At 31.8% G+C, this 14,905-nt stretch overlaps 1 protein-coding gene across 1 annotated transcript in view; it reads left to right on the forward strand.

The window, feature by feature from the left end:
- Positions 1-6,059: 6,059 nt before the first annotated feature.
- tinc (transmembrane protein tincar) overlaps positions 6,060-14,905 on the forward strand; it is a 41,540-nt gene continuing 32,694 nt past the window's right edge. Inside the window, exons 1-4 of the mRNA XM_018544519.1 lie at positions 6,060-6,108; positions 11,158-11,437; positions 12,614-12,838; positions 13,501-13,632. Of these exons, the coding sequence (XP_018400021.1) occupies positions 11,164-11,437; positions 12,614-12,838; positions 13,501-13,632 (631 nt within the window). The 5' untranslated portion in view covers positions 6,060-6,108; positions 11,158-11,163. The remainder of the gene's footprint in view (positions 6,109-11,157; positions 11,438-12,613; positions 12,839-13,500; positions 13,633-14,905) is intronic.

Raw genomic sequence — 14,905 nt, forward strand, 5'->3', positions numbered from 1 at the left:
ATCACAGTGCAGCCCCCTTACCTCTCGGGACTCTTTCAAGCGGACTCCTTTCTTCGGTCCATGTATACGTGTGCACATGTATGATCATTTGCGCGAATATATCATAGAGCGATGACGAAACGCCCACAGATGGACATACAAGTAACTCCCCAGTTCAGACAATGCACATTTCTCCATTAGCAACCTTCTTCCTGCCTATTCTTCGTTTCTCAAAGATCTTTCGTCCTTTCTAAAATCCGGAACTGCAAGTGCAAAACATACAATTACACAAAGTACAACAAATAACACATTCTTACTTTTTACGGATATTTGATTAGTTAATCATTTCTTGTTAAATTGAAAAATATTTTCTTTATTTCTGAGAAATTAAATTTTTTTCAATTATATCACTTTTGAAATAAGAGAGAATGATATTTGCATCTGAAAAAAAGGTATTAGAAAATTTTGCTTAGTATATTAGCATTTAATTAATGTATATTATTTTAATATTTTTATATTTTCAAAATATACCACATAATTTTTTTTATAAAATAGAATTGTCCGAAAATAAAGTATCTATATATTTTGATTTGTTGTGATATTATTATGAAATAATTAGAAGGTTAGAAGGAATAAGACACGGGAGAAGTTTTAAGATACTTAGTATTTTAAGAAAGAGAGCACACGAATATGTGTTATGAATATTTCATAGTTTTGGAACTAAAATCGTGAGATGTCGATATGTTAATATAAGATAATATATACTAATGTATGAAAATAATGTAAAATGGTGCTTCATAAACGACGTCAGTAACCGGGGCAGTAGATGGTCTTCCTTCCGTTGAATTCAGGCAACGGCGGTGTGGAAAGATGAAAAGCCGAGTGAATTAAAAACGTTCGTTTTCTTACCGGTGCTCGTAAAAGCCACATTTGCCTAACCATACGAAAAGGGAACCGACGAGTTAAGCCCGATTTATATTCCGGCTAGCACGACAAACAATCTCGAAAACTTCTAACCGCATCACCCCGCTGCACCGCGTTCGTGTCCCCACCGAGAGAATTCCGAATCAGCATTTCCCGCCTGCGGAGCTTTAAGCTTCTCTCCGCCAACTTCGGGAAATCTCTTCGAAATCAGTCTCTCTTTCCTGGTTGCTTCCTTCCTTAAATTGTGGCGATGTTGAATTCGGCGCGCCCGCATGGAGAAGACAGACATCACGAAAAAGGGGGGGCGTGGGATGAAGGAAGACGACGGTAGCGAGAATCACGAAACCGCAAGCTCGGCGAAAGTCCGAAACTCATCTCGATTTCTGCTTTCGAATTTTCACGCTTTCCAACGAAATAATGAACCTTCGGGTTATCGTTTCCTTTGGGAAATACATCAGCTGAAACATAAGCAGTGCGGGCAGATGTTACGCAATAATAATCATTAATTTTAAGATAAAAAAAAGTTTCCCTTATGATATATTATCTGTATATTACGGTAAATAATGAGAAAAAACAAACTATTTGGAAATATTGCGCTTCTCGTTAAACATTTGGATGTTGTATTCTATAATATTTTACATGATGACAAAAAACTGGCCACAAAATTTTGAGTTCATTAAATATCAAAAGAAAAAAAAATTTTTTCATCGATTGGTGAATTAAACTGCTCTATTGACTGTCTAGGAGAATTCCGTGTAAACATGTACGGTCATCGTTAATATTTTTCCAAGACTCTTTCATACATATTTATATAATAAATTAACTTTCCAAAATAAGTCGATCCATTTTTTCTCTTGTTTTTCAATCATGAAGTATATAGCGCGTTTATATCCCAGATAATAAGAGACTTCCCTCTGACCAGACGAAACCTGACAAACGATATAGCTTGGAACAACCGAAAGAAGAGCGACTTTCGGAAGAAGAGACGAACAGAGAATAGGGAGACAAAAAAAGATGTTAGTTTCTGGAAGAAAGCCGCAAACTCGGCAAAATTACTGAAGTCTGAAATCCATCTTGACCTCACGTTTTTCGAATCTTCAGTTTTTCCAACGAGATAATAGGATTTCCCGAGTACATCTTGGCGTACAATATGTTTCATTTCGGGCGTTCTTCGTTAAACTCGGCCTCAAATCACTTTTTAACTATTATATTATATACAAAAATAGCGATTATTTATATACAATAATAAATACAATAATTATAATAAATAATTGTGTTTTCGTGCTTTTTACAATATTGCTGACAAGCGTCAGTTTACTGTTATATGCAAAAACATACATGAATAATCTTCTTTTTGCAATCTTTGCGTTAACTCGGGGACATGTCGCGCTTTACCGTTATAGTTGTGCATCATAAACCATTCCCAGGGGATTATTTTATCAGTATTTAAACTTTATTTACAACAGATTGCACTACGCATACGAATTAAACTTTTGAGTACAGAGTTTATAACTTACACGCGGTAAATAAATGTTATCTGCCGAATTAGTTTAATATTATAATGAGACAATACCATTTTCATCCTGACAATCGCCGATTTTCATATCGACTGCAACTGGCGTTTTAAAATTATTAATAACATCGTGTATGAAAGTGAGAGATTAAATGTTTCATATCACAATTTCACAATGTTCAAGAGAACAAATGTTTCTGAGTTGCATTACAAGCGGTTATTAATTGAAAGCGATATTTATTGGATGATAAATGTGTAGATTGATTGGTATTATAAAAGATAACCTCTTTATTTGTTACGCGAACGATTGAACTCACTGACGCCAATAATCAATATTATAATACTGACAAATGTAATTTGACTTACGGTTATAATTATATCCAATAATCAAAAAAAATTAAGTTTTCCAGAAAAAGAGAAGCACTATTATTTAATTTGACAGAAAATTATTAACTAATCAAATAATGTAAACAATATGCTTAATATGATTAAATATTATTTATGTCACTTATTTTGTTTTACAATCCTTAAAAAATATTACCATTTGGAGTTGTGATGATTTTGACGATTTTTTAAAAACCATCCTTTTGCAATCGTAATTATTTCAAAGATTTTTTTTATAAAACTAAGTTAGTTTACTTTTGAGATTATTAATAGGATAATTTTATTTACTTAATAGATTTTTGGTAATATCTCAAAAATCATGTTTTCTTATTTAAATCACCTTTGAGGTAAAAGAGCAATATCGAGAAAATATATTTTTATAGAAAATTTTCTAAAATAGAAACAGAAATCTTCTCTCTCTCTCTCTCTCTCTCTCTCTCTCTCTCTCTCTCTCTCTCTCTCCTGTAACAAAATTAATTTTTATAAAAGTTATTCTACAGATATAAACAGCAATGTTTTTTTTGCATTAAAAACACCTTCCGTTATGTAATGATTTACGCGCGAAACAGACAAATGTACAGTTTCTTTATTACACACTATAATGTCCTCAATAAAACTTTCTATTTTCATTTTGATGATTGCCGGATCTATACCAGTATCTGCAACGCATGGTGTGACGGAAGCCACGGCTAATAAATCAGCGCCGTGCGAGCATTTTATTGGAGTAGGCATTCTTCTCGCCGTGGAAGAAAGTTTTTGCCACTCTGTGCGTGCTGCACCGTTCAGTTACATGGTGACGGATAATTAATGCCAAGCGGCGCGCAGTCTTGATTTATTGCGAGTGATGTAATTACCGGCGCGTTCGGACTTGCGATACGCAAAAATTTTGCGGAGGCTGGAACTTGAAGAGTCATGATAATTTCCTGCATGATTAATAAATATCGTGAATTGGTTGCCGTTACTATACTTATTGAATAATATTTTTACTCTCGCTTGATTTTCTTATGCCGTTGATTATATATAAGTACTGATAGGATCTCTACTATGGTATAAATATTATAAGTCGATTAATATTAATATATAATATTTAGCATATATGATTCTACTGGAGTAATTTAATGTTTTGTTCAGAATCTACATCCAAAAAATCGTTATTTCAAGACTGTTATTCAAAACATACACACAGATACACATATTTTAGTATTGCATAATGAAAATGGAGAAAAGTCAGGGTATGCCGAATTTAAATGTCAAAGCTATGGAAAAAATTTTATCTTTTTCTCTAAAACGAGCATATCTTTACAGAACTCTTTTCTTAGTTTATTAATCCCCTACATACTCCCAAAGTTTTGACATTTATATTCCGGACACCCTGTATACATCTAGTTGATATATAAATCTTCTATAAATATGGAAAATTAGAGAGAAACGTGTGTGAATAGTAATGATACTATTATACATTACGTCAAATATATCTATGTATGTACATCTATTCCATGTATTCTTTATGTAGGCAGGATATAGATAATATTTTATGATTATTAATATAATTTTATTATAATGTCGACAATGGAATTGTAATAGTAGTAATTATAATAATTATGAAATAAATAGTTGGTTAATGAGACGGATTAGCTCTTTTCATACTTCCATGAATTATGCATAATATATCTTCTTTTATTGTATCGGTATAATAGCGAACTTGTACTAAATGCCATCATTTTGTGGAATTAATTCGGCGCAAGCTTGATTGATTTAATTAATTAACGCAGTATGAAACGCTTCCCTCCTCCAAAATATGACTAAAAATGATTCCTACTGTAGATACTCGAATAGAATTGTTATTGCATAATGTATATCTTCAAAGCTCGCTCACCACTTTGCATATTTATTCGTATTGTGCACTGTGTTAATGTACGGGCATGCTTTGTGTGGCTCGAGGTTTGCCTTGAGGGGTAAAATTAATGAACTCGTGGTTTTGCCTTCTTATACCACCTATACCAGCTTATACCTTCCTCGACCCAAGCTTACCAGAGCATACAATGGCCAAATGCCATCCTAGAAAAGCTCAGGTGGTACTCAAACCAAGTAATACGAAACCGTAATCAGACTAATAGCACTATGTTATTTTTCTTTTCTTTTGCGAAATCGATCGTATGGTCAATGAAAAAAAAGAAAGAGAGAAAGATGGAGACATTAAATCATATTGTAATAATAAAACCAAAATCGTTGAATGCCGGGTAATTTAAAAGATAGTATTTTGTAATAATTGTACGAATAAAGACTAATTTTATTGTTCTCTATGCATTCTTCGTTTTTAAAAACAATTGAAAGTATAGTCTTGAAAATTATTTATAAATTTCAGAGATTAATTTTGTCGTGAAAAAAAATACTTGAAAGTGACTTGCACATTTGTCATCTTTATGTCGTTTAATAGAAAGGAACGGGAAGCATAAATCCTTCTCTGTGTTCGTAACGGTAATTTACGGAAGGATTAAAAAGATTTTATACGGTCAATTATGCTTTGTACGAGAGATGGGGCTCAATACGTTATTTTAAAATCCACGCTACGCTTTCGTATGCGGCGAATTTTAAGACGCATTTACGATAATGCACGCCGTGATATGTGCACAAAGCAACTCATTTGGAGCACAATAAAAGCAAATGCGAAGTACGAGTTATGTAAACCGTACGTAGCCATAAATGCGGGCATATGGGGTGTAATTAACGCAGCCTCTGTCCAAGCGGGTACAAGCTCATTATCCGGCTTATGTAAGCACCAAATTTTATTGATCAACAAAGGATTCGTGCGAATCACGTCGACTCTCCTCGAGCATTCTTGCTCCAGAATAAACAGAACCGGCCGGCAAATATTATCTAATCCCGTGCAAACAACATCACGAAGACAATCTGATTAATGAAGCCGCTAGTCGTCTATGTACTTGCAATGTAAATATAGTATGAGAATTAATATGTGTTTACGTGTAAATATAAATGTCAGTGTGAACATGAGGACAGAAGATCATGCATAATGATTTGAATTATTCTCGTACAAGTTTCGTGACGAATCTCTTATTAACTCTTAAATATCTTGATGAAATACAATATTCTTACAGTATTTTATTTTTATTATGATCTTTGATATTCTTATATACTGTCATTTTATTTTAGTTTATTAATGAAATTTTGCTAAATGTCCTTCTGTTACTATATGTTTCAGGCGCTGCTACCGCCAAAGATGCTACATCTTCGAGTTGGTTACAGTGGAGAAGCGTACTCGAGACTTTAGAAGACTCGACAGAAATCTGGTAAGTTCTGGTAACTTAAATATCGATTTCATGCTCGAAGAGAATCTAAATTACCTACCCCATCGACCAATCGATTAAATCTTCACTTAAAAAGTTTTTATGTGAAGTTTTCACTGCAAAGTCAAGTAGTAAATCGACACGCTATAATTGGATTCTATGAGACTCACATATAAACAGTACAAAACATAAAAGACGAGCAACATTTTGTAAATAAAAAATTTATGTACATATATATATATAAATCTTATATACGTAGATATATACATATATATATATATATATATATATAAAAAATATATGGTATATGCATAGAGTAGCCTACTTTGATGTTACAAGCTAATAATTCTAAAAATATTTGTCCTATCAAAAAGTTGTTCATGAGAAAGTTTCATATATTCGTGGGATCTTTTTAACTACGTAAACAAAAATCCATCCCCCCCCCCTTGAAGAGGGGCAGGGGGTAACATCAAAGTTTCAAATGGGATCCCTGTAAAATGTTACATATTTAGATTCTACGGGAAAAAACAAGTAAATTTTATCTGCAACATTTCAACATAATATTACAAATATTAATAATAATACAAATAATAATATAAATACTGATACTGATACTGATTACTAAATAAATACTAAATAAAACAATTACAAATTCTATTAATTTCAGATTTTTTTATCGTCCATTCGACTATAGGCTCTGTACTTGAACGAAAGTTTTAGCCGAATGCACGAGGATTTTACGCTTCCACGACGATTCAGTGGACTTAGCGAAAGATTTTCAAAATCTGCGAGCGACTTTCAAGTATAATCCTTCAAGCATAAAAGCTAATTTTAAGCGGCTTCTATCACTTTGATAATACCGCAGAAGTTAAAGAGCCAATATTTTACTGAATATTTAAAGTAGAAAACGTTGGTAAAGTTTCTTAACTATCCTAATTAATTCGATAATACATGTTTTATGTACAATTATAGTCCATTTTTTTAATGACTTTCAATAATTATATTTTCTTCGTGCTATTCTACGAAAATATAAAACGTATGTATATTTCAATATTTGAAAATGTGTGTAGGGAAGAGTTGAGGTATTGCGAATACGAGGTAAACATGGACGATACGATTGCAGCATATTATTATATGTATTAGAATAGTGATGGCCACTTATCTCTTACATCCAGCGATAGTCCGATATATATTTAGTGCCGCACTACACACCTGACTACAGAAAAGCACATACTATTTAAAATAAAATCTTTACGTTTAAAATTACTTGTTTTTGATGTTTTTAATAGAGGAAAATATGAGAATTGCAAATATATAAGAAAATGTTTAAAAAAGCCGATTAAATATTTAATTATTAATAAAAGTTTTATAATATTTAAAATATATTGACTCTTTAAACTACAATAATTAACATTGTATTACAATATAAATTATAATTTTAAACAGTAACAAAAAACTCAATTTGACATTTCTCCATGGCGATAGGTAGAAAGATAAGAGTTTTATTTTTTGTTTAAAATTATAATTCATATTAATGATATGAAAGTTAATTATTGCAGTTTAATTAACTAAAATATCTTTTAAAAAAGCTTCTATAATAGATAGATTTGTAAAGAATCGTTGATTTCATTTAACTTTTCCTTTAGATGTTCGTAATTTTTCAAGATATTTATTAAGGTTTCTTTTAATAATCCTTAAATTATGGAGTAATGTGTGGTAAAAGAGTTAATTAAAGTCTCTTTTCCAAATTAGATGCCACTTAAATTAATTTCACAATACATTTTATAAGAACATTTTATCGATTATTTTATTCAAGCACGCTGTTGTAAATTTTTGGATATAAGGAGTCTCTATATACAAAACTCAACTCTTTTGACATTTCCTTTGATGCTACCGTGTAATGTGGATTCGTCTGGATGCTAATTAATATTTCCACTTTCCGCGTAAGAGTGACTCGACGAGCAGGTGAAAAGCATGAAAATTCTTGCTTACGGATCTCCATACAGATAGCACTGTTCATGCTTTAGAATCACGCTACAATTATCCACAGGATCTTCCAAAAAATGTTTATAGTGAGTGTAAAAATAAGTATTCGTACGAGAAGGATATTTAAAGAAAATTTTATTTTTTAAAAGTTAACATTAATTAGCAATTTATTAACAAAGAATAAAATATATTACATGTTTTTTGAAATTATTTATCTAAAAAATATATAATAATTAAAATATGTTATTTTAAAAAAAAGCAAAAATGAAAAGTTTTATTATAATATTTAGACGCATAAAAAGTATTCATATAGCTGAAAAATTTAGTTTCTTAGATTATGAATACGCGAATCCTTTGTGTATACCAGAACAAAATGTACTTTTTATATTTACTATATTTCATACGATATTCATAAGAGATTTCATTATTACCTATATATATTAGACAGATTGCTATTGTATAACGCGCTTTAAAATAATTTTGTATGTCATTTATGTGTCAGCTTATTCATTCATATCTCTACTTTATATAATAACCATCATCGTTAGAAACCATTCAGATATCGAATATGCTCGCGAAGGATAGAGGAAGCAGAAGGAAAGGTCCGCCATTGTGGAACGAGGATTTCGTGGCTGGTTGTACGCGGGGGAACCATAAATTTTCAGATCGTGAAACAGGAAGGCGAATACATGCCTCAAGTCCCTGATACGGTCACGCACGTGCTTCTTCGCACGCACCGTCTCCCGTCGTTCCCTCCTTGAAATTTTATCGCGGAACGAATCCAACGAAAACGATCATAAAACTTTGCACTTTACAACCCCCAGACTCGGAGAAGTCAAGCGCGAGGGGTTGAAAACCCGAACCTTTCTTGAAATCGAACAGGTATAGGCCTGCCCAATGCTCTCCACCACTAACAAATTGTAAGTCCTAAACTGAAAACTATGCGAATTTAATTTTAATTACTCTGACCTCACGTTTTGACGAGACAAATGGCACTTCATTTTACAAACGCAACACGGTCCACTTAATTAAAATCAATATGTTAATAATATAAAACAATATAACACGCTGAGAAACATTATTTCTTACCTTTAATTAATTACCCTTAATTAAAGAGTTATTGCAAGTTATAATTAATTAAGTTTTTGTACGGAAAAAATCGATATAGTAGTTTACTTGGACATTTATGAAAATTAATTTCTCAGGAATGTTACGAAGAGTGATAATACTATATATAAGACAATAAGAAGCGTTGAAAATTTCAACATGTAACAAATCCTTGCAACGTTCTATATGTAAGGAATAAAAATTTATTCACAGACTATACGGAAAAGAATTATTCCAAATTTAGTTTTGCTTTTAACATTAAAAATAAAAAATATAAAGCTTTGTACTATCCTAATATTTTAGCATAACCACATCCGCGACTTTCCTCGCTTCCGCACAACGTGACTATGAAATACTGAGAGAAAAGAGAAAGAAGCGCGAATTGCACTCTCTTTAGCGCAGGAAAAGATACAACGAGAAAAAAGAACTTCCCAAGAGGGTTCAATGGCGCACAAGAGATAAACCGTCGGAGCACATTGAAACTCTTGCGTAGTCGAGCAAAATGAAAATGACTCGGGTCGTTCAAGAGAAAGTCATCGTTCGAATAATTATTATTAACGAAGATTGAAATGCGATTGAAAGTACAAAGAATTTGATCGATAAATCATAAAAATATTATCGAACAGTTAATCGTAGTTCATTTAAGCTGCTTTATTTAAGCTGCTTATATTCAGAGTATTGTAATCCCAATTTTATTAAACATTAAAAATTGTTATTTTATGCATTTAATTAAATGTTAATTTTCATGATCATGTTAAGCTGCATAAGTCTTATAAGTAATTGAAAGAAAACTTCTTTATTTAATATTATGTTAATTATTTTAACACAATTTTTATTTGTGTGTGAAGTTTGTTATGTTTATTTAATTTGACGTTACAAATAAAAAGCTTTTACAAAAGAATAACAAACTTTTGCTGGAAAATCATACAATTGTTATTAAACCGTTAGTTGCTGTTAAAAAATATTAAATAGCAGAGATATTTTTATTATACGAAAAAAAAACCTTATTTGAGTTGTGATTAATTAATTATATATACAAGATGTCTATAAAATTTATTCTCACCTCTATCACGAGTTGTTAAAGCTTGTAAAAAAAGTGTTAAATTTGAAAATTCAATAATGATAAAAAAGTTTATAATACAAATATATATATGTAAAATATATGTATTGTATATTATGGACTTTTTTACAGTACATACACACACACACACACACACATTGCATGATATTCATAAATATTATGCCGGCCACATACGTTCAAGCAAATTTGTTAAACATGCTTACGCAAGCTGCTTGTGCAAAATTTGAACATATAGTGTGTCAGAACAATCATTTGTGCAAGTAAAATATTTCCCAGTGAGAAATGACAATGGAATCGACATCGAATTGACGTCAAGTTGACATCGATTCCATTGTCATTTCTTATTGGATTGTACAGTTTTCTGACACGTTCAAATAAATTTGCACAGGCAGCTTGCGCGAGTATATTTGACAAATTTGCTCGAACCCGTGTGGCCGGCCTTAGGTTACTCAAATAATCAAATTCAGACTATAATAAATGAATCTATAAAAACTTATCAGAGCTATATAAAACAATTTGTTCTCTCTCTCTCTCTCTCTCTCTCTCTCTCTCTCTCTCTCTCTCTCTCTCAACATTAAATCAATTTTATTAAAAAGCATTCATATACTTTTCAATTCTTGTTTAGAATAAAGATTGTCTAAATTTCTTAGAAATTTACGAAACTGCTTTGCTAATGTTTTAACGTATTATTAGTGTTTAAGATATAATTTTGTATACTGAGAGGAGGGCCTAAAGCGAGAATTGAAACGTATACGAACATTTTTTTTTTTAAATAAACTGAATGTACATTGAAATTGTGTTCTAATTTAATATAGACGTTATATATTTTTATTAGATTAGATTACATTAAGTGCACGGCTCTTAATTGTATGTTTCAGAACAAAATGTCGATGACTGGGAGCTTAATGGGATACGAAAACAATAACGATGTGAACCAGGCCAAGTGTAAAAAGCCGTTGAAGCCGTTGCCGGTTGTATCGAGCATAAGCTCCGGTGGCGTTACCACGACCACGGGCAAATCGAAGAGGGTACGAAAATCTACGAGAAAAGAATCGTGTATACGCGGTCATGTGAACAGCCTCTGGTCCGTCTGGTACGGCATCGTAGCTGTCGCTTTTCAAGCGTACATTGCAATGAGATACGCCAGACGATTCGCCGGTAAGATAGCTCTACCTCGTTTTAATCCGCTAAAATACACCTCTCTACGGGATCGATCACATTAACAACATTGGATTATCTGAAAATCTTCTTTTGGACTAGTGATTTCGTCTTCAAATGAATCACCTATTTTATTTTTTTTACTGTCACACACAACTGAATCGAATCTAATAATCTCTCAATGTGTACTATAAAATCTTCGATAGGACCTCCTCTTTCGACTTTTTTTGTTATCAACATAAGATTGTACAACTGTTTTACATCTGCAGAATTATTTGATATATAACTTTAATGAATATTTTATGAAATATTATATAAAAAGAACAATGTGATGATTATGAAATTACTTTAGCGACTTCGAAGGTCTTCTTTTCCCCTTTCATTTGTTACTTTAATCAGTAAAACTTCTGGGCAAGGTCCCGAATGGTTCGTTGCCTTTCCTTATTTTCCGGCTGTTTCCGGCGGCGGTTTTACGTAAATTTCTTCTCTTGGCAGCTGGTACGAGGCTTCCGTTACCGGAGATCGTTACGTAAAAGACACACGGTAGAGACGGAATTGCCAACGAAATTTTTCATGCTGTCTATCTCTTTCCGAACCAAGAAGAGATCTTAATCCTATTCATTTCGATAGGATTAACAGAAAATCAGAGAATTGTTAGTTTAAGTACATAGATTGTAAATTCAAGAAATTGTAAATGAATTAACATCCTATTTACAGGATGTTAATGTTGTGCTTCTTGATAATTCTTTAATCGACTATAAATTTAGGAATAACGAATGATTTTCCTTTTCTTCATTATCCCTTTTCGTTTAATCACTCGCAATATCAAGAAACTAGTTTAATTGCCCTATAAAGTGAGATTATCTTTCCTTCGAAAAAAAACTTTTATCGTAATTAGATTTGAAACAGAAGCTAATCTTAATTTAAAATAAAAAAGAAATTATATTTTTTCACAAAAACAATCAAAGTGATTGATACAATATTTCGTAATTAATGTAAGAAAAAAACACAAAATAAAATTTTAAATCTAAAAAAAGCCAAGATTTTCAGTTCAGCAGATTAATTCGGTTTTTAATACATCAATAATTCGCGTTCTTCTTAAATATATTAAGTATATAAATCTTTTATTCTTATTTTAATATGTTTAATTTGCGTGTCTTTATATCATTCCTTTAGCCTACTTGTCATTACCATGGCCAGCGGACGCGCCACCTCCTAAAATTGAATTGTATGCCTGCCTGGTGCTAGCCGGTACCGGAGTCGTGCTACTTCCGGTGCTACTTGGTGCGGCCTTCTTGAAGCTCGGCAATTTGGCAAACGATGGAATAAAACTAGGCCGACATTTGAGCGCTTGCTCGCGCGACCCTCCATCTTCGCTTCTCACTAATAATCCTGATAACAGTAAGCAAACCTTAATTTCAAAGTACAAAATAAGTACTTTATGAATACAAAAAAGTAGATGATTTACTGTAGAGTTTAAAATTATACAATAATTAATTATTTTATTTAAAACTTGAAATAATCTGCAATAGCTGTCTTAACTTATTTTTATTTGAATTGAAAATTTTAATAAAATTTGGAATTTTTATTATTTAATTACACTGTAAATGGATATCTGGATCTTTAACTATTTTATATTTACATAATACTTTTATTTTATGATTATATATCAAATATATGTATATACGAAAATAGTGTATAAAAAAAATAGTAAAGGTGCGATAAATCTGAGATACTATATATTTCTCGCTATATATGTATAATATTATATTACTAATTTGAAAGTTTGAGAGCGAGATGACTTAATCAAAATTTAATAGGTTCGATGCAAGTCTAACTATTCGAAAGTTTTCAGAAATTTTCCTTTACGGTACAGCATATAAAATCTATCGATTGATACAATTGAAAAATAATAAATTTATGTAATAACACCATAAAAAAGGTTGAATAGGATAAAAAAAACTAACATCTGTTTTACGTTTTAAAGATGACTGATTGATCTTAATTAAAATGTATAACTTCGGGGAAGACGCTGAGCAGGGTGATAACTACTTTTTTTTTAGGTCTGGTGAATAATTTATGGAGACACGGTGGCCCTACGGCGACCTTCGTGCATCTCTGCACGGCCATGTGCTTCCTCCTACCCTCTCTGCTCATGGAAGCGAGGCTAATACACGCTGGATTTCTGCCAAAAGGTAATATAAATGTCTCTGCATTGCTACTCGTTACGCTTCTTCTACGCTTAAAGGGGGGACATATGATTCTCTTTAAAAAAAAATTAAATAAGTAAAATAATAAGAGTATATAAAAAGAAAAAAATATAAAATAAATAGTATTCTGTCGAGTTTTTATCATTTTTCATTACATTAGACAAACCATCAATGTTACGCGCAAATATCCGTGTAATATAAAAAAGAGTCTAAACTTTCTTAAGTAATTCAAAGATCCGAACTTAATCGTAAATTGTATTATGCTACTTTAAATTAGGAAAGTCAGCAGACACTCATCACATGCTTCTTTCTTCACCTTTTCTTGGAATTCTTTTGTTTAATACTTAGTCTTCTTTTAATGTTAGAAATTTACTTTGAAGTTTTGATACTAAAATCTTAGCTTTCTTGTGTCTTGAAAATTAAATGTAAAAAATAAATAAACTAACTTTATTTTGCGTTTAATTAATAAAAAGTTTGCTTTCTCTTTAGAACTTTATGAGCTTGTCATTTTATGAGCTTCAATGAAATATTTCAATTGTACTTTTCGCTAAAATATACTCCTGCGATTTTAAGTCTTCAATGCGTTAATAAATAAGATACAAAATATAGATAATTTTTCGGATTATTTTTACGTTTTGCGATAAGACAGCCCGGTGATTTTGCCCATAAATTCAACTTCCTGTCAAACAGAACAGTATACCACGCTTTCATTTCACTTTAAAAGCGCGGTTACCGTTTCCGAGCAGTATTGAATGAGTAATAGTCGAGCTGAACGATGTCGACAGAAGCAGACGTACACTTTGACGTACCACGATTCCACGCTCGCTGAATTTTCACGGGGACATCGCGGCAGATATATAACGCAAAAGAAAACAATGAAATCCACGTGCGAGACCGAGCATCTTTCCGCGATCACTTTTCCGGAGCTTCCCATTTCGCGTGCGCACCCTCGCTTGTGCAAACAATGGGATAAGAGGGTTCGGCGAGGGAAGGTACCTACTGTTTGTTAATGCAGTACGCACTTGAAAGTACTTTCGCTTTACTGATCTGCAAATGTCATTCGATATTTAAACTAAATGAAACCTCTAAATAAGAGCGATACTTTAATTAAATCAAATTATTTTAGTGAATCAATAACAAATGCAATAAAAGAATTTTATATTTTATTAAAGCACTCCACTGCAACTTATACTGTAATTTCTTCGTTATATCTCAAGAAATTTTTATATTTATATGAGATATTATAAATTACATAATA

Source organism: Cyphomyrmex costatus, unplaced genomic scaffold (genome assembly GCF_001594065.2).
Source record: "Cyphomyrmex costatus isolate MS0001 unplaced genomic scaffold, Ccosl1.0 scaffold449, whole genome shotgun sequence".
Taxonomy (NCBI): domain Eukaryota; kingdom Metazoa; phylum Arthropoda; class Insecta; order Hymenoptera; family Formicidae; genus Cyphomyrmex; species Cyphomyrmex costatus.